Source organism: Sitodiplosis mosellana, unplaced genomic scaffold (genome assembly GCF_009176505.1).
Source record: "Sitodiplosis mosellana isolate CC-2019 unplaced genomic scaffold, AAFC_SMos_1.0 Smas_scaffold_6197, whole genome shotgun sequence".
In the NCBI taxonomy this organism is placed as follows: domain Eukaryota; kingdom Metazoa; phylum Arthropoda; class Insecta; order Diptera; family Cecidomyiidae; genus Sitodiplosis; species Sitodiplosis mosellana.
The window spans coordinates 104,064-131,038 of NW_022601438.1; the positions used below are offsets into that span (position 1 = coordinate 104,064).

At 35.9% G+C, this 26,975-nt stretch overlaps 3 protein-coding genes across 27 annotated transcripts in view; 2 read left to right on the forward strand and 1 right to left on the reverse strand.

Moving 5' to 3' along the window:
• Positions 1-20,275, reverse strand: part of LOC129577464 (kynurenine 3-monooxygenase) — a 55,394-nt gene extending 35,119 nt beyond the window's left edge. Inside the window, exon 1 of the mRNA XM_055464554.1 lies at positions 19,652-20,275. Within this exon, the coding sequence (XP_055320529.1) occupies positions 19,652-19,870 (219 nt within the window). The 5' untranslated portion in view covers positions 19,871-20,275. The remainder of the gene's footprint in view (positions 1-19,651) is intronic.
• Positions 11-9,844, forward strand: LOC129577460 (protein phtf). 24 transcript variants are annotated; one of them, XM_055464546.1, is made up of 13 exons: positions 956-1,291; positions 1,405-3,561; positions 3,645-3,755; positions 3,826-4,082; positions 4,653-4,799; positions 4,908-5,053; positions 5,400-6,439; positions 6,536-6,893; positions 6,965-7,143; positions 7,275-7,625; positions 7,719-7,976; positions 8,057-8,134; positions 8,238-9,844. In XM_055464546.1, exons 5-13 carry the CDS (start codon positions 4,774-4,776, stop codon positions 8,385-8,387), a joined length of 2,586 nt encoding a protein of 861 aa, XP_055320521.1. In that variant the 5' UTR covers positions 956-1,291; positions 1,405-3,561; positions 3,645-3,755; positions 3,826-4,082; positions 4,653-4,773; the 3' UTR covers positions 8,388-9,844. The 24 variants fall into 24 exon arrangements, with proteins under 24 accessions (XP_055320524.1, XP_055320525.1, XP_055320511.1 ...); XM_055464539.1 differs by having other exon boundaries at positions 1,405-1,530; positions 3,645-3,751; XM_055464534.1 differs by having other exon boundaries at positions 956-1,278; positions 1,405-1,530.
• LOC129577463 (lysophospholipid acyltransferase 6) lies at positions 9,836-26,942 on the forward strand. Of its 2 annotated transcripts, XM_055464552.1 has the most exons (9): positions 9,836-10,491; positions 11,094-11,548; positions 22,214-22,437; positions 22,565-22,904; positions 23,019-23,154; positions 23,277-23,482; positions 23,567-23,767; positions 24,968-25,099; positions 25,188-26,942. In XM_055464552.1, exons 2-9 carry the CDS (start codon positions 11,450-11,452, stop codon positions 25,941-25,943), a joined length of 2,094 nt encoding a protein of 697 aa, XP_055320527.1. In that variant the 5' UTR covers positions 9,836-10,491; positions 11,094-11,449; the 3' UTR covers positions 25,944-26,942. The 2 variants fall into 2 exon arrangements, with proteins under 2 accessions (XP_055320527.1, XP_055320528.1); XM_055464553.1 differs by lacking the exon at positions 11,094-11,548 and having other exon boundaries at positions 9,978-10,491.
• The last annotated feature ends 33 nt before the right edge of the window (positions 26,943-26,975 follow it).

The following is a 26,975-nucleotide window of genomic DNA, read 5'->3' on the forward strand; positions in this document are numbered from 1 at the left end:
CTCATTTTATGTTGTGGCTGTTTGACAGGCGCAAATGTCAAACATCGATTGAAGTTATTATGAGTATTTGTTTTGAATTGCATTGTTTTGCCTGTCAACTCAGCGATATCGCTGGTTCGTGTGCATATAGAACAAATTAACCCAGTTTCATTCAGATTGAGCGAGTTCAAAGCACAATGTCCGTGCACACAAATTAAACCAACGAAAATGGACAGACAATTCGATAGATGTGAATGGTTTCGTTACTGATTTGTCATTGCAATTATTCGGTGCAAATTAATTTGATTGAAAAGTGAGTAAAGGAATGTGTGTTGTGTATGTGCGGATGAGCCCAAAAGGAATTTTACTACAAGTAGTTGGCAAGGGAGTAGAGAAATAGACACACACAAACACACTAACGTACACAAAGGCGTATATACGATGAAAACCGAAGTGAAGAACCCAACGAACACAAGATGATGCATAGTATCAGACAGTGAGTTTACTATATAGCAAATTCAATCTCAAGTATAGACCAAGCAGATAAAATAAAGAAGAAGAACAAGAAGAATTCAAATAGAATCGCATGCTCCGCTCTCTCTCTCTCTCTCTCCGTCTCTCTTTCTCGTATTCAAAGTATGTATTTCACTTGGCCGCATTCATCCAAACACACTCGCACACATTTCATCATACAAAGGCCGACATTGACGTTGAATAGGTTTGGTTTCGACTGTTGCCGTTGTTGCTAACTTTTTTCTCGTCTACAAACATTCGACGAAAAAAAAACACACGCATGTATTCGCTCTTTATCATTTTGCTTGTTTACGTTCTTTGAAGAAAATTACATGCTACGATATCACACTAATACACATCTCGTGCACTAGCCCATGTCACACACTCACACGAACAACCGAACGTACAAACGAACGAACATTGAGTCTGAACGCGAGATAAAGTTAAATGTACCAAACAAGCGAAAACATCAAATGCAGTTGCCAAATCAGTCTTTATTGAGCAACGAGCCAATTGGTCAGCTGTGTGTATACACCAAAGACTGTGTAGCCCGTTGTGTTTTACACCGAATCGAAATTTACGACCACATTCTGTTTTTTTTTTTTTTTTTTTCGGGAAAAATCACCGTTTGAACATTTATTAAAAAATCGATTGTTTTTTTGGGGCAAAACTAAACATTGAATAGAAGAAAATTACGACAAAAAATAAGTAAAATCGTGATTCCTTGAGAGAGATTTTTTCGTTTTTTTTCTGTTGTTGTTCGTTGTGTGCAGATCTCATGATACAGTTTAGTATATTTGTGTGTATTTTTTTTCGGAAGAAAAGTGCTAGTTTCACTTCATTTACATATCGCTATTTTGTCGGATGAGCATTTTGTAAATGAGTTTTGCTTTTAATATTGAACAAAAATAGATCGATCACCGTACGAATGGCGAGGCTCAAATGAAACGATTCATGAAAATGCTGATTGCGCCGGATGAAATTGAACATAAATAAAATTAAAATCGTAGGAGTTTCGACATCCTAGTTCTAGTAGTAGTGGGTTGTGTTTTTTGTGTAAATTGTGCTGTTTCCTTTGTGTATCATATGCAAATCATTGTTTGACGTCTTCTTTTGCGGTTTTGCATTGCCTTTTGTTCGTATCCAGTTCGAGAGTGAACGTACATAGCAAAGACGTTGGGTGTCAATGCACCCATAAAACTTAAATAAGATCCAATGAGACTCTTGGGTGCCGATTTATCAAATAAATATAAAATGATACTGCTGGTTGAAGATGAAAGTGAACTTTGAAATTGTTTACTTGGTTGTATTTGGCGCTCCAAAAAAGGAGAAACAAGAATTGGAACAAAAACAAAACATTATTTGGAATTTTGTAAAAGCTTGAAATGAGTTCAAGTTGACTGAATGTCGAACACATGCCGAACAAATTTCACTGGCTGGACCAAAATGCCGAAAAACCGAAAAGTTTACTTTCTCTTTTTTTTACTCTAGCAAGTGAACGTGACAACATTTAATCACTTGTTGCTCGCAAGTGGCTTGCCATTTTTCCCCCCATCCATTGGCTGATTCTTGCTGCTTTATTGGAATTCACATTACGGAAGTGTGCCATTTCTTGGCGCAGCTTCATTCATGTGTGTTGTTGTTGTTTTTGTTTTTGCCGCTGATGGCCTCAATGAAACATACATAGACTTATGTAAATATTTATGAATTCACCGTCGACAATTAGCAGCTACTAATTTAGCGTTGACACTTTTTCTGCTGTTCATTGGTGCGTGGCAACATGTGACAAAAACTATAAACAACATCTTCAATCATCATCGATAAAACGATCTTGTGTCACATTCATTGTTTTGTTTATTATCTTTATCAACGCATCGAAAACACGACATGATCTATTTGTTGAATCGGAAACATTTCGCCCAATTTTAACATCGCAAACGATGCAATAAACGGATTACAATAAAAAAGAAAACAAGTTTTACCATATCTTTACATTACATAATGACCGTAACAATATCAAGCCCAACACTTTATCAATGTGTGCTGTTTTTGCAGTTGTGCTCAATTCCGATCGTACGAATAAAGTTTGTTATTTCGCGTTGAGTTTGTTTAACTGAATTATAGAAGAAGGTGAACATCGGCAACAGACTCTTCTCAAATCACATGTATAAACAAAAAAAAAACGTTGAATCACATTCTGAGAGGTAGTTTGCCAACGCATTCACCGCCGTTTTTTAGCACTTCATGAAATGTAAAGCTACTAATCTGCTTTTTTTTTCTTAATACTTTTCGAGTGATGAAACAAATTATGGTGAATTTGAATTTTATGCTCATATTTTTTATTTAATTCAAAACAGTGGCAGTAACGACAAATAAGTGCACAATATCTCGAAGCGCCAATCAAATTTTTATTATCAAATGTTGTTTAAAAATTACATTAATTTGTCGTATAATATTTTCTGAGTCTTGACCAGAATTAAAGTGATTTTAGATTCTATGCTCATATTATTTATTTAATTTAAACCAAAGGCAATATATTTCAAAAAAGAAATAAAACCAAGGTCTTGTCATTCATTTTGCAAATAAATATATTACTTCAAAGTTCAAAGTTACTTTGATGAAATACATTTCATGTAGTGCGCCAAAAAATAGTTTGTTGTGAAACAACAAAATAGATTAAGTAACTAAAAACTCAAGAACGCAGAGCGGAGCGAAGCTGCAATCAAGTCTCTGTGCTCTAATCAAGTTCTATGCAAATGCAATTGATTTCTATTAGCCGTATTGTACAGATTGTGAAACAGACACCGCGCACATTTTTTCCCTTGTCGTCGGTCGTTTTTGTCGCTTTTTTTGTTGTTGCTGACGCGCAAACTGATATGAAATTATGGCATTTGATGTTTATGAACTCTCGGTTAAACTTGAATCACGTCAAACCTTCGAAACAAAAGAGCCCGTAAGCCGCTCGCATGTGTATGCCACAACTCATGAAGAAATTGGATTGTAATGCTTTCATGTTTTCAATTTCCACAATGTGCATCAGTCGCGCGAGCCTTTGATGGAAAATCTGTTGTAAATAAACAATATAAAATGGGAATACAATACATGTATACACACACTCACGAACTAAATTTAATTTTCGCTTGGATTTGCAGTTTGTTGCGCAAACGCAACGGAAAAAAGTGTATGTATGAAATAACATACACGCTTCCATTTGAAGTTTCGGATACCCAAAATAGCATAGCCATTGTGTCAAAAGACGGTGTGTATGTAGGAGATTCCCATGCAGTCAATCTAACAATCTATGACATACACGTTTTTCTGCATATTTTCCAGAGTCAGTGAATGTTTTCATACAGTTGACACTTGATAGTGAAACGGATACCACATAAAATGCGACACAATTTATAAGCGGCAATCGCATTTCAATCAAAACCATCATCATTCAACTGATTTTTGAAATAATTTTCAATTGTTTTGTGGTTTTGTTTTATGTGTAACATTCCATTTTGGGATCTAAAGTGAATATTTGGCAGCCACAACTTGGTTTATTCCATTCAAAATTTCAAATTTGCTATTCCTGAACCCGAAATGTGAGTACATTATTGTTTACTTTAATCTCATCTTTGATGGAATTAACAGACAACAAACGTAATATATGATTAGATAACAGAGTGTTGGTAAAAATATTTTCGAATGAAGAAGATAAGGCATTAAAGGCAGTTTTCAGCCAACAAAAAAAAAGAGCTGAATCGAAATCTTAGTTTTCATTGGCACGAATGGAAAATAGAAAGAAAAAACAAAACCATTGAAGTGATTTGAAAGAGGTCAATTTTCCACCTTGAATTCAGCCAAGGTTACTTTTTGATTCTGAAGCGCCGCCAACATGTGCGATTCAATCAAATCACGAAACGAGACACATCGAACATTTTTTTATTGCTCATCACAACACTTCTCTGTGCGTATCCTTGAACTTAACGGCAACCTTGAACATGAAAATGCTCCATTTTATGTAACCATTTTTCCCGCGTGCACTGCAAATTACCTCGACTCGAGGGCTCTGCAATTTATAAAATGCATAGAACGCACTCAATCTCATCATCATTTCTACTAAAAATGGAACTATTGGATAAATTTCTTTTCTCTTCTTTTTTTTTCTTCAGCTATTTTTGGACTGTATCCAGGAAGGAATGTGTTTAACGGAGATTCATATGATTTCCATAGAAACGCAATCCAAATTGAGCAGATTTGTCCATGAGATACGTGAAGCATAAATGTTAAATTATGAAATTGGGTGAAATCGTCGCTTGGTAAGTAACGATGTAAACTGTTGACATCTTCAATATTTCTCTCTCGTTTGTTCGTTCGTTCGTTTGACGCAATTCGGATTATTCATTGTATGCGTTATGTGTGTGTAGGTATCAGAAGAAAATCGGTACTTATGACAAACAGCCATGGGAGCAGTTGGCAACAGTTGAGCATCGTATACTCAGTGGATTTGTAAATACTCCATCAAAAAATGTAGCTGCGCGTACTGAATACATCGATGTGGATTTAGTCAGAGGTATTTGTCTATTATTTTCATTTCTGTGTAATTTCTTGGGATTTGTCTGTTTTCTAAATGTCAGAGTTGATATAGCCACCTCATAAGTGCGGGAACTTGGTTTGGTGTGGCACCCACCACTATTTTATACGAATATTTTTGAGTATTTTTGAACTTGATACAATTTTTCAGAATTAAGTCTGTGATATTTATTTTAAAAAAATAAATCAAATTCCAAAATACCCAAAATAATTTTTTGGATTAGGTTACTAGGTGACGCACCCAACGAAGTAAGTGCCGGCACCGGCTAGGTACCTATGTCAGCTCTGCTAAATTCTAACCACTCTTCTTCATATCGATAACACAGGTTCAACATTTCCAAAAGCAAAACCGAAACAGGGTCTCTTAACTGTGCTACGACTGGCAGTTGTGCGGTATTTACTGTTGCCATTGTATGCAAAATGGTGGGTGGCACAGACATCGTCGCGTATATTTGCATTTTTATTCTTTTTGTATGCGATGCAAATGTTGAACTGGGCCATTTATAGCTATAATGTGAATAAACCACAAAGCAAATCGAATGAATCGGATACATGCAGTGCCAACGGTAGTCAAGATGAAAAATCCACAATCGATTTCATTTCGATTACCGATTTAGTGGTGCCAATGTCATTGAGTCTATTGCTTAGTTTAATCCATTCACAAATTGTGGCCACATCGACCACCAATCTATCGGCATCCGATAAGCTAAACAAAGGCCCAATTCAACCGAATCGCAAGAAGCGCGAACGCAAAAAACGACGTAAATCAACACGATCACGGTCATCGTTGAACACTTTAGTTTGCAACGAAACCAAATCGAGGACCAATAGCTTGATTGAAGAAAAAGAAGCAATTGAAGCGAATGTACAAATAGGCCGGCGATTAAGTTCGCCGCAGCAACAACAAGAACAATCACAACAACAACAACAACAACAGCCACAGCAAAAAGAGAATGAGGTGAGCGACTCAAACTGTTCGCCGCCACGTTTGCGAAAGCGCAACGTCAACTGGCGTTCACCAATCAAAAGCAATTCCATCGCGCCCGATGCCCGAAATTCCCACGACATGGAAGAAGAGGTAATGGTGCGAATTCAAGACAATGACAATCGAAACGAAAACGAAAACGAAACCATTGCTGCTGATGATGATGGCTTCGAGAGCCTCAATGGCAAAAGCTCAAGCGGCGAAGAAATGTCCGCACTGAATAATGGCCAAGCAATCGATGCACAAAATGAAACGACGCATCGCAGCAGTAATCAGAAATACGCGAATAGTGCCTACCTAATGGGATCATTTGATGAAAATGATGCAAACAATAACAGTGATAACGATCGAATTAATGGAACCAATAAAATTGCTGAAAACGTGAGTATGATCGACTTTGAGTCCTGGCCAGCCATCGACGAGCAATCAAATGAAAGCACATGTATTTTTTTTTCTCTCCTCGTATTTTCATTGCAGAATTGTGATAAAATAAATATGCGCCATTTATTGACGTTGAAGTGCTCGCGCGGCACACCCGTTTTTAGTAATAGAGATAATTTAAAGCGGTACACAAGTGATGAAGAAGACGAAGAGGACGAAGTTGACGGTGGTTCACAGCAATCTTCGCCAACGTTGGCTCACAAACCGATAGGCGAGGGCACATCGTCGGCAGCTGAATGGATCGGCATAACGACCAATAGTGAAGAGTGCAGCTACAGTTCGGCGGATAATTCCGAATCACAATTGGAGTACTCAGAGAATAATGGCTGTGAATGGAATGATTACGTCACACCAACGGTCATTTTGAATTCGAATTGTGCCATCGGCGATCGAAGTGAGTATTCTGCGATGACTGTAGTTAAATACGATTTTTCACACACTATGTTCAACTAATACCAATTTCAGTAAACTGCACCATCTGGGATGGGCGAGAATTGAAAAAGATCGAGATGTCTGTGCTCGAAATATCATCGGCTATTATAAAGCGAGTGGAAGCAATTCCAGAGACATGTGATTACGTTTACATTGGTCTTGTATTCAGTCTAGTCTTATCGCTGGTTCCTGCCTTTTGTCGTCTGTGTGAAGTACGTAGTCATCCAACTTTCTCTTTCGAAGATGCAAAACATATTTTTTCAAACAACCAGACTATTTGACTAGAGCAACAAATTGTTACTTTCACATTGGCTAGTATAATAATTTACCATTCACTTTCCAGGCCGTAATTAATTCGTCAGAATCGAATGAGATTAACTTTTTAGATATGCCAGCGTTGCTACTGGAGAAAACGTCATTTTCGTATGAGCAAACGTTGCGGTTGGCATTTGGGGAGACAACTTGGCAAAAGACCGTGTTGTTCATCGATTTCCTGTTACGATTTTCGTTAACGTTTCTGTTCTTCTTCCTGTTGGCGGTCGCTGAACGCACGTTCAAGCAACGATTTTTGTATGCCAAACTTTTCTCGCATTTAACATCATCGCGGCGCGCTAGAAAATCCGAGCTACCACACTTCCGCTTGAATAAAGTTCGTAATATCAAGACTTGGCTTAGTGTACGTTCCTATCTCAAGGTATGAATTCCTTTAACTGTAATTGTTATTTCTATTCTCATTTATTGGTGTGTACGTGATGCCAACTAATTTTGTTTGTTTTACTTTGTCCAGAGACGTGGTCCTCAACGGTCCGTGGAAGTTATTGTATCGGGTTCATTCATCTTAACCCTACTTCTGCTGGCATTCTTGAGTGTCGAATGGCTTAAGGACTCCGTTCAATTGCAATCACAGCATACATTGGAAGCATTGATTTGGTCTTGTGCTTTGGGATGTTTCTTACTGAGATTCATGACACTTGGCACAAAAATCAATCGCAAATATCGCAGCATTTCGGTATTGATCACGGAACAAATCAACTTATATTTGCAGGTACCGTTATTGAATTACCCAAAGTGATCCGTTTAGTCTTTATTGCCCAATTTTCATCCTAATTCGATATCAATTTGCAGATTGAGCAAAAACCTCATAATAAAGATGAATTAATGGTCTCGAATAGTGTGTTAAAATTAGCTGCAGATTTACTTAAGGTAATTTCAATCAAATGACATTTTTTAAATTACAAAATTGCAATAATACCGTATGGAAATGTATTGCAAATTAACGAATTTGACCATTTCTTTTTCGAAACAGGAATTAGAATCGCCATTTAAAATATCTGGTCTCAGTGCAAATCCATATTTGTATACAACAATCAAAGTGGTTATATTGTCGGCATTATCGGGTGTATTAAGCGAAATGCTTGGATTTAAATTGAAACTGCATAAAATTAAAATTAAGTAGAATGAAATTGGACTTTGTTTATTTCTGGAGAGCTGGTGAAGGCCTTATTCTTTCCCAGTGCTTATATAGTGCTTTCTTGACCAGTCAACTAAATAACTATTTAGGATTACAAGAAAATTGTATATATATATATATATGCGAGAAAAAAAATAATATTGTAAATTTTCAACACCTCTCATGAGGAATTCGATTAGTGTGGCTTGAGCTTGTTTCAAATATTTTTGTCCACATCATTGTATGATTAAATTATTATTTATATGGTAGAAATGGGAACACCAAGGCGTTTCTATTTGCATGCATTTCCAACAAATTCGTCACAATCCTTCACATGAAATTCCATCACATCCAGTATTTTCTTTTTCATTGAAATCAAAGGGGTATTGCAACGACCATAAAATATATCTATTTCATCAAGTTTATCAAGCTCTTTCCAAGTTTATGCATAGTGTCGAACTTTTGTTCAAGCTCTACCATCTAAATGTACAGTAAAATAATTTACGGGCAAGACGTAAGATGGCGTTTTTCTGGTCAAAAAAAGTTGCAATATCCCCTTGATTGAAATAATGCATACAATTGTTTTCGATAACATACATTAATTTCGAAGAATATATAATGAGGATTGAGAAGAAAATTCACGTCATTAAATTGGAAAGTATTTTATTTTTGTTGTTCAAAAACTGATTTTTCAAAATTGAGCCACACAACACATTTATTCATCAAAAGAAACAGTGGATTAAAAATGTATATGTAGCAAAATATTAAGTATTCGTTGTGGTTTTATTTTAAAGACTTGAATTGAAATTGTAAACCAAATGGAAAATTCGTTTAATTTTAAGTTTATTATATGACCAAAAATTTTATTTGAAAATAACTGCAGTTATCATGGTAAAATTGGTTGAATCAAATAAGAATGATAATCATGATTCTTCTTCTCACTTATGAAATGTACGAATTTTGTAGTCAACACCGCTAAAATCAAGTTGTAATTAGATGTAGATGACATCTTGTACGAAAGTATAGGTGACATTTTGGAATTATTTTACTAAAGAATATGATAGATAAGCTTAGATGAAAATTTGTTTAAATACGAAGCGAAAAATTTGATATTGAAAAAAAAATTCGTCATGTTTTGCGCCTTTACTGTGTTTGAAAAACATCCTAGTAAAAATGACTCTTGATTATTTCTGAAATTCTCAATGGAGAAATATATTTTCGAAAATCAAAAATAAGCAAGCAGAAAAGAAAGCATAATGTTTGTGCATCCTATTCTTCCACTTAAGCAAATCGATTATTTTAACAGTATTTTCAGCAAATAGAGAAATTTTTTTAACACGTAGTCAAGCGAGAAAAAAATGCATAGTCAGGTAAAAAAAAAACCTATTAGAGTAGACAAATTTGTAGACACACAAATCACATATAATAAAGAAGAAAATCAGAGAAAGAGAATAAAACGAAAACAAGTTGTTTCCAAGTAGAAAGTAAACGATTTGAATAAGTTATGGACAGCCCTATATCGATGTGATACGATATATTTCGGATAACAATCGAAATACAAATGGTAGAGAAAAACTTCAAAAGAGAATCCACTGGCTGTTTTTTTGTGCAATTTGTTGCTTTTGCTCAAATACAAAACCGACGATCGAGTGACAAAGAAAACCCAGTACCGATTCAGAAGCATGCGGTGTGCATGTGAAACAGAACGAACCGAATGGAAAAGAACTAAAAGCATCGAACGACATTGTGCGGATGTGATGCTCATTCTATAGGCAATCGACACGAAAGAGACGAATCTACATTCACATCCACATTCATTCCGACATACATACACGCCCTACCGTCATCATTGTCGTCGTTGACTACATCACACGGATTACGTGTGCTATTCGTCTCTTTGTGTGCACATAGAATGCGAATCGCCTGATATTGTCGAGAGTATGCCTATCCCGCTCACCCATACACGCCGCGTTGTGTATATATATTTATTATTGTTATTTCTGTAGTCATTAGTAATATATGAAGCCAGTGCATGAGTAATATGGAGCGCCCGCATCGATATACCATTTAGTTTACAACGAAAAGTCATGGGAGCTGTTTGTCAAAAACGGTTAGTGTGGTTTGCGATTTTGTGTTTATGTTTCGGTTTCGTAGATTTGTTGTGTTAATAATTGGTGGTGTTGCAAAATTTTATTTACACGTTGATTTCCAATTAAAATTCCGCGTGGAATGTTTCGAAATAAACGTTTTTTGATCTTTTTTTTTGGGAATGTTGTGGCACAACTATCGAATCAATGAAAACAAACAAAATATTGGAGAAATTTATATGTTTAAAAATGAAATCATTCAGTTCATTGCGCACGTTTTTATATATTTTCTGTTGTTTTGAATTTCATTTTTTTTTTACAATGAATGTGATAATATGTTGAGATTGTCATTAAATTTTGCATTATCACATTTTAATTAATGAGCAAAACATTTCGAATTCCACGGTAATTTCCACGACAAATTGAATGCACACACAAAAAATTGTGCCAAAAATTGGCGGATCTTTCTCTCTTCGAACCGTCTATTAATACATGGATAAAAATCGGTTCGAAAAGCGGTTAGAGTTTAAGATAAGGGGCAGCAACACGCGCTATTCAACATATTTATTGAAAATAACTTGTTGATCATATCCACTTAGTGTTATTCTTTTTATTCTTTTCACAGGGTAAATTAGACATGGGCTCAAGTGATTGAAAACCCGCTTCGATTCTGTTTTAATTTGTTTGATCGCATACGGTTTCTCCGTCGAGACATAAATTGAGGTGAAGTGAGATTAAAAAAAAAGAGAGAGAGAAAAGAAAACGAATAGCAAAAGAGACAAGTAACACAAATGACAAATTAAAATCGAATCAAATTTTTGACATTTATCTTCGAAAGGAACTGTTGTCAATTTTTTTTGTTTGTTTGTGTGTGAACGGAAGAAAGAGTGTATTTGTGCCGAAGCCGACGACGAAAAATTAAACAACATTGTTGGAAAATTAAAAGGCACGTGCATTGGGAACAATCTCAATTCATCGACAATGTTCGCAATACCAAAACTGGGCGATGAGGACAACCAGTACGATGGAAGCCGAATTTTCACTTGGCTCGCTGATATATGTGGCCTGTCAGTTGACCTTGTAAGTATGAGCAAGTCTTTTAGTTCACACACAACATACACATGAAATTCATATTCGATTATCAGCATCTCTTCTCATCGGTGAGACGCATCGTGTGCAAAAGCATGCATCGCAACCGGGGAGTGGGATAAGAATGAATAAAAGAAAACAATAATAAGATACACAGATTTTCTGTGGAAGAGGTGAATAGCAAACGATAAAAAAAAGTTAGAAGAAAGCACATACATCGAGTTCGCCGAATCGAATTAGTAGAGATTCCGAAAGAGAGAGAGATACAAACGAGATACACATACTTGTGAATGGATTGAAGGTGCACATTGCGTGCGCGTTCTCCTCTGTGTATCTCTCTTTCTCAACAACGGCACGATAAACTCAGTTGCGCTAAAGAAGAAGAACAAAACACTTGCTTCATTGCCAATAACTTTGTGAAACTAATGAGAAAATGCAGACGGAGTTGTAAACAAAATCCATTGCATGCGGCGCAAATTGAATGAATTGCAAGCGAGAGTATGTCAGAGCAAATAACTGAACATACCGATTGCGCGTACTCTACCGATGCCGTACGGTACGTGCTTGTTTACAAAAGTGTATAACATTGAAAATTGTGCGAATCTCTTACATTATTTGTAAACATGACATTTAGCACATTTTTTTTTCGTTCAAAGCGTGTGAATTTTTCCTACAAATCATTTCTATCATTCAATCAATGCCATTTGTTTATAATTTACCTCCGACGATCAACAACACTTGCTAGAGAATTTTATTCCAAGTTTATATGTAGTTTTCAACACGAAAAATAATTTTAGCAAATTAATTTTTGCTCATAAACTTGTGTTTAGCAAATGATTCAATTGATCGTTGAAACCGTGTCAATATTCTGGATATTGTGCATGTAGTCCTTGTTTCCCGTTGTCCTCTGCTTCGAATTCCAACTAAAATGAATTTTCGTTTATAATAAGTGAGCGCCGACACATTGATGATAACACCAGCCACACAAAAAAAAAACAGAAAATCAATTGCCGTTAAATTGTGGTCATTTAAAATGAAAATAACTGACGACTACATCGGTTGTTAGGTCAGTGTAGTTCGTTCCAAAATCGAATTGGCATATCATTGTTTTTATTCGGAAGTGGTGTAAAACGCATATTTTCAATGCATATTTCATTCATTCATTTTTATTTTCTTCGATTCATTATCATACAGTCGACGGCGGCGGCAAGAAACCATTGCATATTCATTGCCGATGGAACATTGATCAAATGTTGCAAAAAGAAGAGAAAAAGCAAAAGAAAAAAACATTCAAATTAATGCCCACTGACGGTTCGGTTGCATTTGGCAACACAGTGGTCAAGACTTCGGCCAACTTTCTTTTCTCGCAAATCGAATGCAAAGCGAAATCAAGAAAATAAAGTTGACCTGTTTTCAGGTCGATACCATTCATTGGCTGCAATAGCAATAGAACAAATAAATTTCATTCGTTTGTGTTCGGTCTTCAAGCAATCCATAGATAGAACCGATGTGTTAATTGAATTCACTTTGTCGGTTGCATTTGAACTGAGCGCCTTATCACCAACCGAAACATCTGAAAATGCAATACGATACGATTCATTTTTAAAGCGAGTTTGAACGCAACGGAACGCGGAAATCAACCGCAGCAGCAGCAGCAGCAGCAGAAATAAACCAAAAATAATAATAAAAGTCCATTTCTCTTGAGTGGTGATGTTTTTTATGATTTACTATAAAAATGAAAGAAGACATAAAAAGGGGAACAACAAACATTGGTTTGAATTATAAACGATGAAAATGTACGCGCTTGTAACGAATAATAGCCAATCTCAATGCCATTCATGTTGGCACAAATCATCGAATCGCTCTTTTTTTATTATTTATTCAAAAAAAAATCAGTTGTTTGCTTGTTTATGGCTCTTTTCTTTTATCTGAGCAAATATGATTGATTTGCGCACTGTTACAACTTGCATACTCAGCAACATTTAAAAATACACTTCTTCATCGTCTTCTCTTTCTAGCTAGCTTTGTTCGCTTGCATACATTTTCAATCATTTTGGTTGCGATTCATCATTGTCAGTAACAAACGCATATTTACATTTGTGGAAGCCTTCCAAGTATCAAGTGGAAACGTTGGAAGTAAATCAAAACAAACCAAACCAAATCCATGAAGTGGTAGAGAGCAAACGCAGAAAAAGAATAAGAATAAAAAAGACCATTAGGCTTTTTTTATTGCACTGCAATTTAATTAGCATTCATTTCGATTTCTCTAATCAAAACGAAATAAAAATCTCGAAAATTTGATGCATTTGATAACTGCACAATCTGGAATGACTCTACACATTTCGCATAAAAATTAGCAGAGTTCAAACGAGCTACTTGAAATTATCATTATTTCATTCAAGCGGTCGTTTCATATAATTTTGAAACATGTGGTCACATCGATCGTTGGCGAGACAATTGTATACAAACACTTTTTTTCGCTGTCGTTGGCGCAGACATTAAAATTCAAAACAAATAAGTCGAACTATTTGTAATGCTTCGTTGGAATAAATGCACCAAAATATCCAAACGGTTCGTATAGTTGAAATGATGAATGGTGTTTGCATAAGGGACTGACAGAGAAGAGGAGAGAGAGAGAGAGAGAGATAGTTGACAATGAAATTCACAACCTCCATAATATGAGCACGCAATTGGTTTTTGCGTATCTATGATGTCATTCGTGTTAGTATTTATGTCTCAGTCGTTCATTCAATATTTTTCCCTCCATATAGGCCACACATGTGTTGTGTTAATTTGTTTCATACTCTCCATCTAAACCAATGTTGAAAATCGTCCAAAATCAAAATCACTCGATTCTGATTTAGTTACCGAGTGATTGTTGTGCACAGTTGAGCATTGATTGAGTCAGCGTCAGTCAATAAATATCGAACAAACACCGTCTATGACGCGGTTTTTTTGTGTGTCGTAAAACGCAAATTCCGTCGAATAAAAAAGAAAACAACAATTTTTGTTACTTTGTTGATATGAAACATCGATGTGTGAGAGAGAGAGAGGCATGAAATTTGAGCGCAATAACCACAAGTTATACAAATCATTTCATCGTCACAGACATTTGTTTCATGTGCATCGTCATTTTAGTCGTATTTGCTCAAGTCATCCGAGCTATATGATAACGTTTCTTAGTTCGCTCTCTCAGCTGAGACACAATTCTGTTCTACACGCTACATCGCAGTCATTCTGTGTTTACTTTACGTTTGACAAAGCAAAAGAGAAGAGAGAAAAGAAAACAAAAACTGGATGAATGAGAACGGCGAACGAAGACGCAACGATGCGATAGAATGAGATATCTTGCAATTAAATTACCGTTTGTCTTCTCTAGTTGGCATCATTTTGGAATTTGGCATTGTAGCGTAGTGTAACTGATCCAATTTTTGTCCGTTACATTGTTTTCAATCATACATGATGATGAGTTGAGTCTTTCACATTTCGCTGCCGAGAAGAAAAAATAAACAACGAAACATACATACATACACGCACACATTCTTGTCGCGTAGATAGACAATAGAAATGCAATTCTATTAATGACTTTCGATGTATTACGTCGAAATTCAATTAAGAACTGGCATCGAATGATTTTTCCATAAATGGCAATGACTATTGCATAAAAGAGGCAAAACTGTCGAACAGACAATACTACACGTGCTCGACACACACACACACTTACAGTTCGATCGCTCGTTCGCTTTCCCATCTCGTATCTGGGGTACATCCGATTTGTGTGCCAGCCGTGTATTGCATTATGCGTTTTTTGTGTGCAAGTGTGTAGAACAGAAGTAATAAAAACTGGTTTTTCTCTGACTTAATGAATGCGAAAATAGTTAAGAGCTATATTGTTTTTGCGCGCCACCAAACTCGATTGGGTAAATGCGCGCTTGCTATTGTTAGCTTGGCTGCAACAGCAGCTCGCGACGACTGCACAACAAAAGAAGAAAAGCAAACGTTATCATAACTTGACACGTATTCTAATTTATACTTCAAATTCGATTGTTCTTCTATAACTTTTGAATTGTGCATTCATTGCGGAATTTCCCTGTTTTCTCAATTTGCTTCAAATCGTATTATTTTCCTTTTTTCAAATTCTATTTCTATTTCAATTGGTTTTAAGTTTCAAGTTCTGAGATTTGTAGTTTTTTCTTCTATCGATATATATTTGCAAATGCAACTGTTTGTGCGTTATGACTTGCGGTTTATTTTTATTCTCTCGCTCCCTTAGAAGTTTATTCCTCAGCTCTTTCGATTGTGACGCAAAACCACCCATTACAGCAATTATATGGATCTAATTAAATGTATGTTATCACGTTTGCTACCACATCTGTTGAAGTGGTTCATGATGTGGTTACAATTAACACATGGATACAATGACATTCCAAAATTATCAGCTTGATTGATTGAGAGCTTGTAATATCAAAATAATTTATTTACGATAGCATTGTAATTTGTAAGCGTGCAGATGATAACTCGATGACCCTATGAAATTGTTTTCGATGGAAATTTCGGATGGTAAGGATTGTTTGTCATTCGAATGGCATGAGGTGTTGTTTATTTATTCGGCTGATTTGTCAATCACAAACAATTTGAATTGAACGATGCTCTTGGTTGTCCGTAAATAAATACAGAAATCAACCAGTATAATGTTTATAACCCTCTTGCTACATTCCACATTCAATTTTGTTGTTGTTGCTATAGTTGATTATCTCTTCTGTTGGAGCACTGTGTTTATATAGGACTCTTTTCGATATGGGTACCACTTATTGTGTGCGATTTTGTCACACTGTGTAAGCCTTTATTATATTAATCCAAATGGCATATGGTTTTATAAAGGCGAAAAATCAACATTTCACCGTCAACACCATTTATTAATCCACCACCCAACATAAAATACACGCTTACACGCTCACACGGCCATTCCATCTCAACTCAACTCGCATGGCAATATAGCTCGTGATTAACGGTTCAACCAACTCACTCGTGCCACTGAATTTTCAATGCGTTTATTGCAATAACTTGTAATGTGCTTTAAGATGAAATTTATCGCTTTTCCGCAAATAAAATTTTTCCCTGGAAAAGTATTGGTTGTTACTCTATTTGGAATATGGGAAACTATTAGATTTTGTACCGTTTCTGGTAACAGCAAATCTAAAAACCACCAAAATGGTGCTTTTGAATGGGAAATTTCGATTTTTGGATGTTTTTGTCATGTGAAACTGCTATTTTTTTGACAAATATAATGGAATTCTGATGCAACAAACACATTTACGTTCCAATTATGCTGATCTCAAATCGACATTTTATTTCAAAATTCCTTCAAAAAAAAAATTCGTTCTGTGAGATCGGAACGAGATAACTGTTATCTTCGAATAAAAATGATCTGGAAAACGTCCATTTTTCTACGTTTTGCCCATATTCTGAGTATCCAAAACACGCAAATATCGTCGCAAATCCTTCTTTCTTTTTTTTACAGAAGATAAAGCAATAGCGATTCTTAATAGAGGGTGTTAGAATACGAAATGCTTTGTGACGCATGTGGAAAAGTTCGAAATTTGCATGTAGATCGTTTTATTACATTGTTTCTATTTTATGTTTATGTGTTGCGTTTAAAATGAAATACGCAATGAATAATAAAACAAAAGTGATTCTAAGAAAATTGGACTGAAAGTTTTCCATGAAATTCCCAAATAGAAAGATTACTGAAGAAATTAAAATGTTACTCCCGAAAATTGATCGCTGGCTTGTCGGGCGACTATGATTAAGATTTAATCTAACATTTGCATTATTCATTTTTCGAACACTACTACTATGTATCGAAAAATAAAATCATGTACAGTTTATCTATCGAATGAACGATTTTTGAATGCAAACAGACAGAGAAAACGAAGCGATTTTTCAAACGAAAATTAGAATTATCGAATGGTTTGGCCATATTTCGACTATGTGCAGATTGGAATATGTATAGTGAACATGAACTTTTTTCAGTTCGTTTTGTTTGGTTTGTGTTTGAAAAGTAGTGAACGTATAGACCTTTTGTTGAACAGTTTTTCTTGATGATAACGTGGCTCTTTTGCGTGTTAATCGCTATTTTTATGCGGTTGTAAAAAGTCTCTAACTCTCTCTCCCTCTCGTTTTCTCTTTCTCCCTTTCTCCACGACTCTCATTGCAATAACAAATTAAGTATGTATTCGCACGCAGTATGAAGCTCACGAATTGGTAAAATAAAAATGGCATGAGCCGAGTTAGGTTGGCTGAAGCATGTTTGACCCAGGAAAAGAGTCGCTATATGACATAGCGTTCCATCCTCATTTAATGTATGGATTAGCCTACATTTTCTGAAGTGGAAGTGAATGACGAATAAGGAGTTTTCAAGGCAACGCATCATTGAAGTATTCAAATGGCGGCAACAACCACCACCACAACAACGACAAAAAAAGCGAAATTATTCCAATATTCAAGATAAACAGTTTGTGGGGCTGGCAAAACGGCAACAATGGATCTACTAATTTCGACCCATTTCCAGAAGTATGACATGGCTCCATTCACCTAAAATTCGCCACTCTAAAAGTGGTGAATGCCCACTCAATAGAAAAAAAGTGTTTTATCCCATCGTTTTTCACACAATCACTTCAAATCATTGAACACAATGTCGTTGTTCGAGTCACACTTTCGAATCGAGAGCGTGATGCCATTCACAGAATTCTTGCTCGTCATCATTCATGCTATTCATTTCTGATTAATTGACAGCAAAAAAAAAACAAAGTGGAGAAAAAACGAATTCGCACACTCATATACGGTATACCGCATAAAATTCTCCAAATCAAATGAATATTGTTGGGGTTATATATTTCCGAACAGTCAAAAGCATCATTTATATTTTTCCGATGAAAGTTCAAGATATGGACATCATTCATTTTATATTTTGACATGTTTGCTACTTTCCATTTCATCCCATTTTTGTGCGAGAAAATGAACACTCGAGCCGCAGGAGAGACAAACAGAGAAAATTTACTCAATTCAAATGAAATTGATGTTGTAAAACGTGTCGCCGAAAAAAAAAATCGTCTAATTTAATTAAAAACCATGCTCCAGACAGAACGCATTCCATTTCAAGTTCATGATTCAAAGAAAGATGAATAAGTGTTCAATTAATGATACGACAAACATTTTCAAGTGCAAATATGTTCCGATTACGTCGATTTTTTGTTATGAAAAGGTTAACGAATCGACCCAACAAGTTGGAAGAAGCGACAGAGACGTGAAAATGTGATTGCAGTTGTGAAAGCGAAATTGAGAGATGATAACACGAGAATTAGCAAACGCTTCATTAGCGATAGAGTTTTAGTTTTTTTTCTGTAGCGCGTGAGTCGATTGCTCGCCCTTAGAAACAATACATAATATGTATTAACAAGGCATACTGCATGAATTAATGTCATTGATTAGTTATCATGTATTTGCGATTTGCTGTGTTTTTTTTCTCGATTTGTTCACCTCCCATCAGAAAAGCCCATCTTTCCTGTTGTCTCATTAATATTCGGTGGCGTACAGCGATCGCTCTCGGTTGCTCAGTGCTCATGTCGAATGCATGTCGTGCCGTCAATTGTATCATGTGAAAACATCCACTTAGCAGAAATATTTTATTTACATTTTCACTTTTGCGTCATCAGTTTGGTTCACATGAGCCCAATATCCGAATTGAATAGCTCAAGTGTTCGTTTATTAAATTAGAGAGATGAGTTTCATTGATTTTGTCTCTTGTTATTGCATTTTATTTTTTTACTAAATTGATTTTGATAATTGTAAGCGTCAACTAAATTCGGAAAATTGTTGTTTGTTTCCGGTTCTGGGACCAAAAAAAAAAATTCAAAACGATATGATCGATGTGCGTTCAGCCATAGAATTCAAATAATTCTGTCAATTTGAAATCGGTAATTAGGTACAATTACCTGAACACGCTTCAATCTTTATCATGATCAATTTCAATTTCATAATAAAACGGAAATTTTTCAATTGTTTAAACTGCCAAAAAAATTGGTCACGGCTTACCAAGTCAATTGATTTATTGGTTCTTTTCGGCCATAAACAATGATGCAAACTGAATTCCCCCGTTGGGAAATGCACGTCAAATAGAAAAAAATAATTAATTAAAACTACGAGAAGAATAATTTTGAATGAAACTCGATGAGCACACACGCTCGAGCGCTCGCCTTCACGGCAATGGCATCGCAATTTGATTTGCGTTGCAAAACGTGTGGTGCAAAGCATTTTAAATGTTCTAAATCGGCCGCAAGATATGAGTTGGAAAATGATGTGCAAATGAAATGGCTGTGCGATTACCTCATAACTTTCATACGATGCGACCACAATGACTTTTAATGAACTAGTATTTATTGGAATTGAAATTTAATGTAAATATTATGGTGCCATCGTAGGGAAGGAACAGTCACACCGGACAGTCTACATGGCTAGATAACGTAAACATGAAGAAAGCAACAAAAAAACGCACAAAATGATAAATAAACAAAATAGAGACAAAAAAAGAGAGAAAAACAAAGCGAACCAGAAACAAAAACGCATAATGAAATTAAGTCGTAATACTCGTATGAGCTTCGACGGTCAAGCGACTGCATATACATTTTTAATCATTCAGGATTCTATTTATACTGAAACGGTTTGGATCGCTGAACGTGAGTGTCTCATCCAAATGTGAAGGTCTGACTGATATTGTGTTCAGTGCTGTTTGAAAAGTTCTGTATTTTTGGTATTTAACCAGAAATCACCCATCGAATTATTTCACACGGATTTCAATTGTGATTACATTTGGAATGAGAAATGTGTGCTCGGACCTCACCGATTGGCGCCGCCTATTTATGTTCTCCGTTGTTCGAGTGTGAGCGCGCGTGCTCGTTCGTTCGCGCATATTTGCTCGTCATTATTTCGCTCAAATAGATCAATTTAGCCGCGCGGTGTGTGTACAATTCCTTACATGCCTCAATCACAACGGCTCTCTAATTTTAGACTGAATTTGACATGTGTTTGGATTTGTTTTAGCCAAAAAGATACTACATGAACACGAACACGATCATGACACATGTTATTTAAAGCAGGTCGTTGTGATATTCTCCGTGCGTGCACGATTGCAGCTATAGCGAGATCCTTGAATAATATTATGCTAAATGAAAATAAAAAGTGCTTTTGCCAGTTTAATTTCACCTCACCACACACAAAAATACGCGCTCTCCTTCTTCTGTACGGTTGTTGTTTTATTAACGAAGAGAAAATAATTATTTTTAGTTGTTATTAAATGACAAACATTCCCTTGCTCAACACTGGATAAATTTAGACCGCTTGAATTTGTGTGCATCAGCTATATCGCTAGATGACTGTCTTTCCCTCTCTCTCTCTCTCTCTCTCTCTCTCTCTCTGTGTGTGTGTGTGCGTGTCTGTGTGTCTGTGTGTGTGTGTGTGTGTGAAGAGTTGTGTGCAGGAAATGCTTTTCGGATGCATTGAACACACAGTTCATTTACTTTACTTGAGATGGTGTAAAATATTGCGTTTTAAGAATCAATCTGAGATGGGTCCGACCGCTGCATTTTTTCTCTCTTCGAACAGGAGAATCTGTAAATACGATAATTACAATTGAAACGTAATATTTGCTCTCGGTCTCATGTATGCCAAATCTTCGTTTTTGATTTCACCATCGGCCATAAGGAACAATGAAACCGAACTATCGTTGTTTCCAACACATAATACAGTCGCGCACTTGAAGGTCAATTCATTGGTCACCTCGTTGAAGGTGATTCAGTTATTTTCTTACGTTCGGTTCTTACATTTCACTTATAATAATATGTGAAATGGTCTGATATACATGCACGAATCGTGTATTACACGATTCAGATGTGCGTACATACGTGTTCAATCAGACGTTCACTTGATCACCCGATCATACGAGTATTATGATGAGCCTCTTAAGTAATTGGTAACAATACCTGACGGTGTTCGGTTCCTTGTCTCATTCAACAGTAGCAGCTGCTCCTGCTGCTGTAAAGGTCATAAATAATAAACTACGCTCAACGTTTTACGCATTGCACCGTCGCTCAACACAATGATCATTGCGATCGGATGATCGGTTGTAATGACGACAAAAAATTAACGGGTGGTGACTTAGCGCTAATATTTTTCGCGCTGATATGAGCATACACGAGCCCCATTGTAAATTAAGCACAATCATCAGATCAGTTTATGAGCTATTCTTGGGCTATAAAGATCATCAAACTCTTAATCAATTGTTTACAAAGCATGTGTCAAGCAAAAGCAAACTAAGCACCGAATTTAGTAAAATCGTGCACACCGCTTATCGCTATCGATCGTTCATTTTTTTTACACTTTATCCGCACGTTTTAGCTACACTTTAACCATTATCCCATCGATAACGCTCACTCGTTCGACACGATTTTCATGCTGTTATTGATAAGAAATCATTTTTTTTGCGATCGGGTCAACGCAGTGTGACAACTTTTTTTTCCGACTCTCATTCACAGCAACATGTTTATTGAATGATCATTTATTTTTACTCGTGTTTTTTTTATTGTTCTTGAATTTTTCCAGATAAACTTCCTCGTATGTCAAATTCTGGCCCTGTTCTTTGCGTCATTCTTCCGCTCATATTTGCATACATCGAAAGTAACGACCAATATTCGTCATGCATTTGGACTCACATTGGGCTTGTATTTCGGTTATTTTTGTTTTGGACAACAAGCAATTCATATTGCCGGTCTTCCAGCCGTTTGCTATATCATAATTCGCACACAAAATCCACAAATTATGCAACGGTAAGTCGGCTACACCGTGTACCAATATTTGAATCATGCTATGAATATGCCGTTTTCCGCAGTGGCCATTGTTGTTTTATTATGCTAAACATGAATTTTTGTTTTGTTTCTTTTCCTGTCCCAACAGCTTGGTAATGGTGGTGTCACTGATCTATTTGTCATTGGTGCATTTGCATCGCATTTACTTTGACTATGGATCGTATACGCTCGACATAACCGGCCCATTAATGGTGATCACTCAAAAAGTGACACTGTTGACATTTAGCATTCATGATGGAATTGCACGCAACGAAAATGAATTGACCAAATCGCAAAAGATGCATGCGATTCGTACACTACCAACGGCACTGGAATTCTTCTCCTACTCGCTACATTTCCAAGGTTTGATGGCTGGACCATTGGTATTCTATAAAGATTACATTGATTTCATCGAAGGCACCAGCTTCTTGAAGCACACCAATGGCAATGTAAGTTTCATTCGATTTGATTTGATTCGATATCGAATATTCGATTTTTATTTTACTTCGTCCCTTCCGCTTCATTCCATTCTCACCTGATTTCATTTGTTTCTATTTTCATAGGTCGACAAAAGCGGCAATAAAATCGTTGTCGAACCATCACCAACGAAGGCGGTCGTGAAAAAGGTCATCGGCAGTGTTGTTTGCGCATATATATTCATGAGCTGGATTACCGTCTATCCGATAAAGCGACTCAGCGGTAGAAAAAAATTCATTAAGAATTGCTTTTTCATTCGAATTTTTGAATTTATTTCTTATGAAAATAATAACAATAATTTTCTTCGTTCTTTTTCATTTTCCATTTGCTTTTGCGACCTTCAGAGGATGACTTCATAGAAAACACACCGTTCTTCTACAAAATGTGGTATATCATGATGGCCACAACAACCATTCGCTTTAAATATTATCACGCTTGGCTTTTGGCTGATGCAATTTGCAATAATTCTGGTCTTGGCTTTAATGGATACGAAAAGGATGGAAATCCAAAATGGGATCTCATCTCAAATATTAATGTGATTTCGTTTGAAGTAAGTTGACACACCAATGTTCGGCTTGGACTTGATTTCGTCATGGACCATAATCATAATCTGGATTTTAATCTACTTTTTTAGTTGGCCACAAATATGCGTGATGCAATCAACAATTGGAATTTGGGCACAAATCAATGGTTGCGCATAGTCGTTTACGAACGAGTTCCCAAAAAATATGGAACGTTCCTAACGTTCGGTTTAAGCTCGCTCTGGCACGGTTTCTATGCAGGCTACTATCTCACCTTTGCATCGGCTGCACTCATTGTAGAATCAGCTAGAACGGTATTTGATTTTTGGATCTGCTGTAATTTTTAGCATCATTAATCTTAGAACCATGAATCGGGCACTGAGTGCCCAAGACCAACTTTAAACACTTATATGTTTATCATTTTTCATCATAAATGATTTACACAAAGATGGTTCGATTTGTTGAACATTTGACTACATGAATTGCGCTAACATACTCGCATACGCATACTACGTCATCACATATGTGCATAAGCATGTGTGACGCGCTATACGTGAATCGGGTGCCTGAGTGCCCAAAGTGCATTCTTGTATGAAAACCAGAGTGTGATAAGAGATAAAGAATTTGTGTCTTGAGCAAAGTTATAGAGCATGTCAAGTACTACAATATTTCTACAAACACTATTCCGTTATCTCTTATCAGTTCCGCGAAATATGCAAAAAAACGCGGAAGACGCGTATCTTTTGTACACACACGGTAAAATGTCTTTGTTTCTTAGTGTTAGTGATTTTGTTTCTTCAATCTATACAATAGTTCTTTTACTACTACGAAGAATTTTTTTTCGTTGAAAAAAAACTTTGGTTGTGTTGGTACGAAATTTGACAGTGACAGAATTTTTTTGCGGGGAAACAAAGACATTTTACCGTGTGTGTATCTAATTTTTTAATGGACTGATAAGAGATATCTGTCTTCAGCAAAGTTGTAGAACAGGTTGAGTTCTACAACATTCCCGAAGACTTCAACTTGTTATCTCTTATCAGTTACGCGAAAAATGATAACATAAAAATCGCGTTTTTCGCGGTTTTCCGCATAATTGATAAGAGATAAGGAGATAAAGTCTTCAAAAATATTGTAGTACTTGTCCCGCTCTACAATTATGTCCCAGACAGATATCTCTTATCTCTTATCAGTTCTGTAAAAAATGATATGGAAAATCTCGCGTTTTTCGCGTTTTTGGTGGTTTTTCGCGGAACTGATAAGAGATAACGGAATAGTGTTTGCAAGAATATTTTAGTACTTGACATGCTCTATAACTTTGCTCAAGACACAAATCGTTTATCTCTTATCACACTCTAGTTTTCATACAAAAATGCACTTGGGGCACTCAGGCACCGGTTTTACGAACAACGTTATAAAATAGGTTTCACGGTTTGAAGGTTAACATGATGATGGCATTCGCGATGAGAAAAACAATATCATTAACATGACTTTTTTCAATTTCTTTCTTCATATAGGCTCGAAAATTATTCCGCCACCGATTCCAGCAAAGCGAATCATCGCGCATTTTCTATGATATTTTGACTGTTTTGACAACACGTGTTTTCATGGGCTATCTTACATTCCCATTCATTTTACTTGAGTTTAAGGTAGGCGAATAGAATCGTGCGACTTTTATTCACATTTCAAATGAAAATTAATGACCATTTTGTGTTATAATTTTTCTGTATCATATAGACCAGTCTTAGTTTGTACCTGAATCTATTTATGTGCCTTCATATAGTTGGCTTAATAATGATCTACGTATTGCCGCATTTCATTCGCGGTGAACGGTCACAAAAGTCGAATGCAGTAACAGCACCGACATTAAACGGATTTCACAATGCTTCATCGCCGACATCGGGAACTAACTCGAACGGTGTTGTTCAGTTGAACGGTGTTCAGTCAAACGGTGTGAATAGCCATCAATCCAAAACCAAAATCGTACAATCCAACAATGCGCACAACAATGAGCAATTCGTTGATTATCTACCCAATAATAGTAACCAATGTGATATTAATGTTAATACTGAAAATAAATTAGATGATGACACAACCAACGGGGATAATGGTGCAAACGGTTCAACTACTGATAGTGCGTCAACGGCAACAGATTGTAATAATAGTTTAAGTAATAATGATACACAAGATTATCGGCAACCGACTTCAACCGATCAGCATCTGTCGAAGAAAATTCGAGAGCGTATCGATAGTGAAACAAGGTATATTGAGGAGTTTATTGATAAAACGGTAACGGGTATAGTTGAGCTTAAAGAAGATTTGATGCGGGTAAACCAGGACGATATTTATGCCAGTGGGACCAGTGATGATGGCCTTCGCAAACGCAACCTGTCCGACATGACCAATGGCAAAGAGATTGAAACATTTTTACGGAAAGAAATCAATAATGCCAACGTTTTGCCAGCCGTTCTAAGCAACGGACACGCTGACTGAGGCATTGTACATTGAGCAACAACAACACATACAAACATATGAGCTAAATCAGGAGAGAAACAGTCGCCAGACCGCCTTCCATACCGATGATATTTATCTAAATAGTGTTTAATATTAAGCTCGATTATTAAATTTGAAAATACTTACGAAGAGAAGACGAATAATGTGATCAAATCTATCAAGAACCAACAACTCTTCGAAATGATCCCAATCGTAAACCATAGCGCAAAAGCAGACAACAACACACACAAAAATGCAACACATAATTTTTGTAAAATGTTTTCCAATCAAATTGTTTTTATACATAATGCAGTTAGTTTTATTTTGTTCTTAATGGTTCCTTCAAAGCTAGTTAAATTTAGTAGGAGCAAAGTGACTTCAAACTCTTAATCAAAAATGTATTTTTCTTCCTCCTTTCTTTTGCTAAAGAAATTTTAGCTTCCCACAGCTAATGATACATTTTAAATATTTTTACGATTTGAAATTTTGTAAATTTTTTGTTTGATTTTTTTTCATTGCAAAAAAAAAACTCGAATATTGGCAGATGGGTCAAAATGACCAAAGATTCTATATGAATTGTTAAAAAAAAACCACCTCGGTTCATCCGCCAAGATTCAAATAATTATTTAAAAACTTAGTTAAGCTTTCTAAAAGAGACTAAAATTCCACGTTGAATAAATTGAAATGTATCTTATAGTACGTTTTTGCCTGAATTTAAATTCAAAAAAATACGGCTTAAATTTCTTAATGTTGCAAACAAAATATATTTATATATACATATATACAAAAATATTGAGAGTATGAATATAGAAAAAAAAATCGATGTTTTCCGTTGATTCATTTGTCTCGTTTTTGCCTTCCGCTTTATGTGTAGTGGCTTAATCAAATTATTACATACAATGCACCAAACTGAGTTTTTCTTTTAAATAAATTCAAATGTTCTTTACTACTTAATTCGGTGAATAAAAATATGGCAGTTGAACTAAATTCAAATTGAAATCGAACTTTTTTTGAATTCTATTTTAACTAATA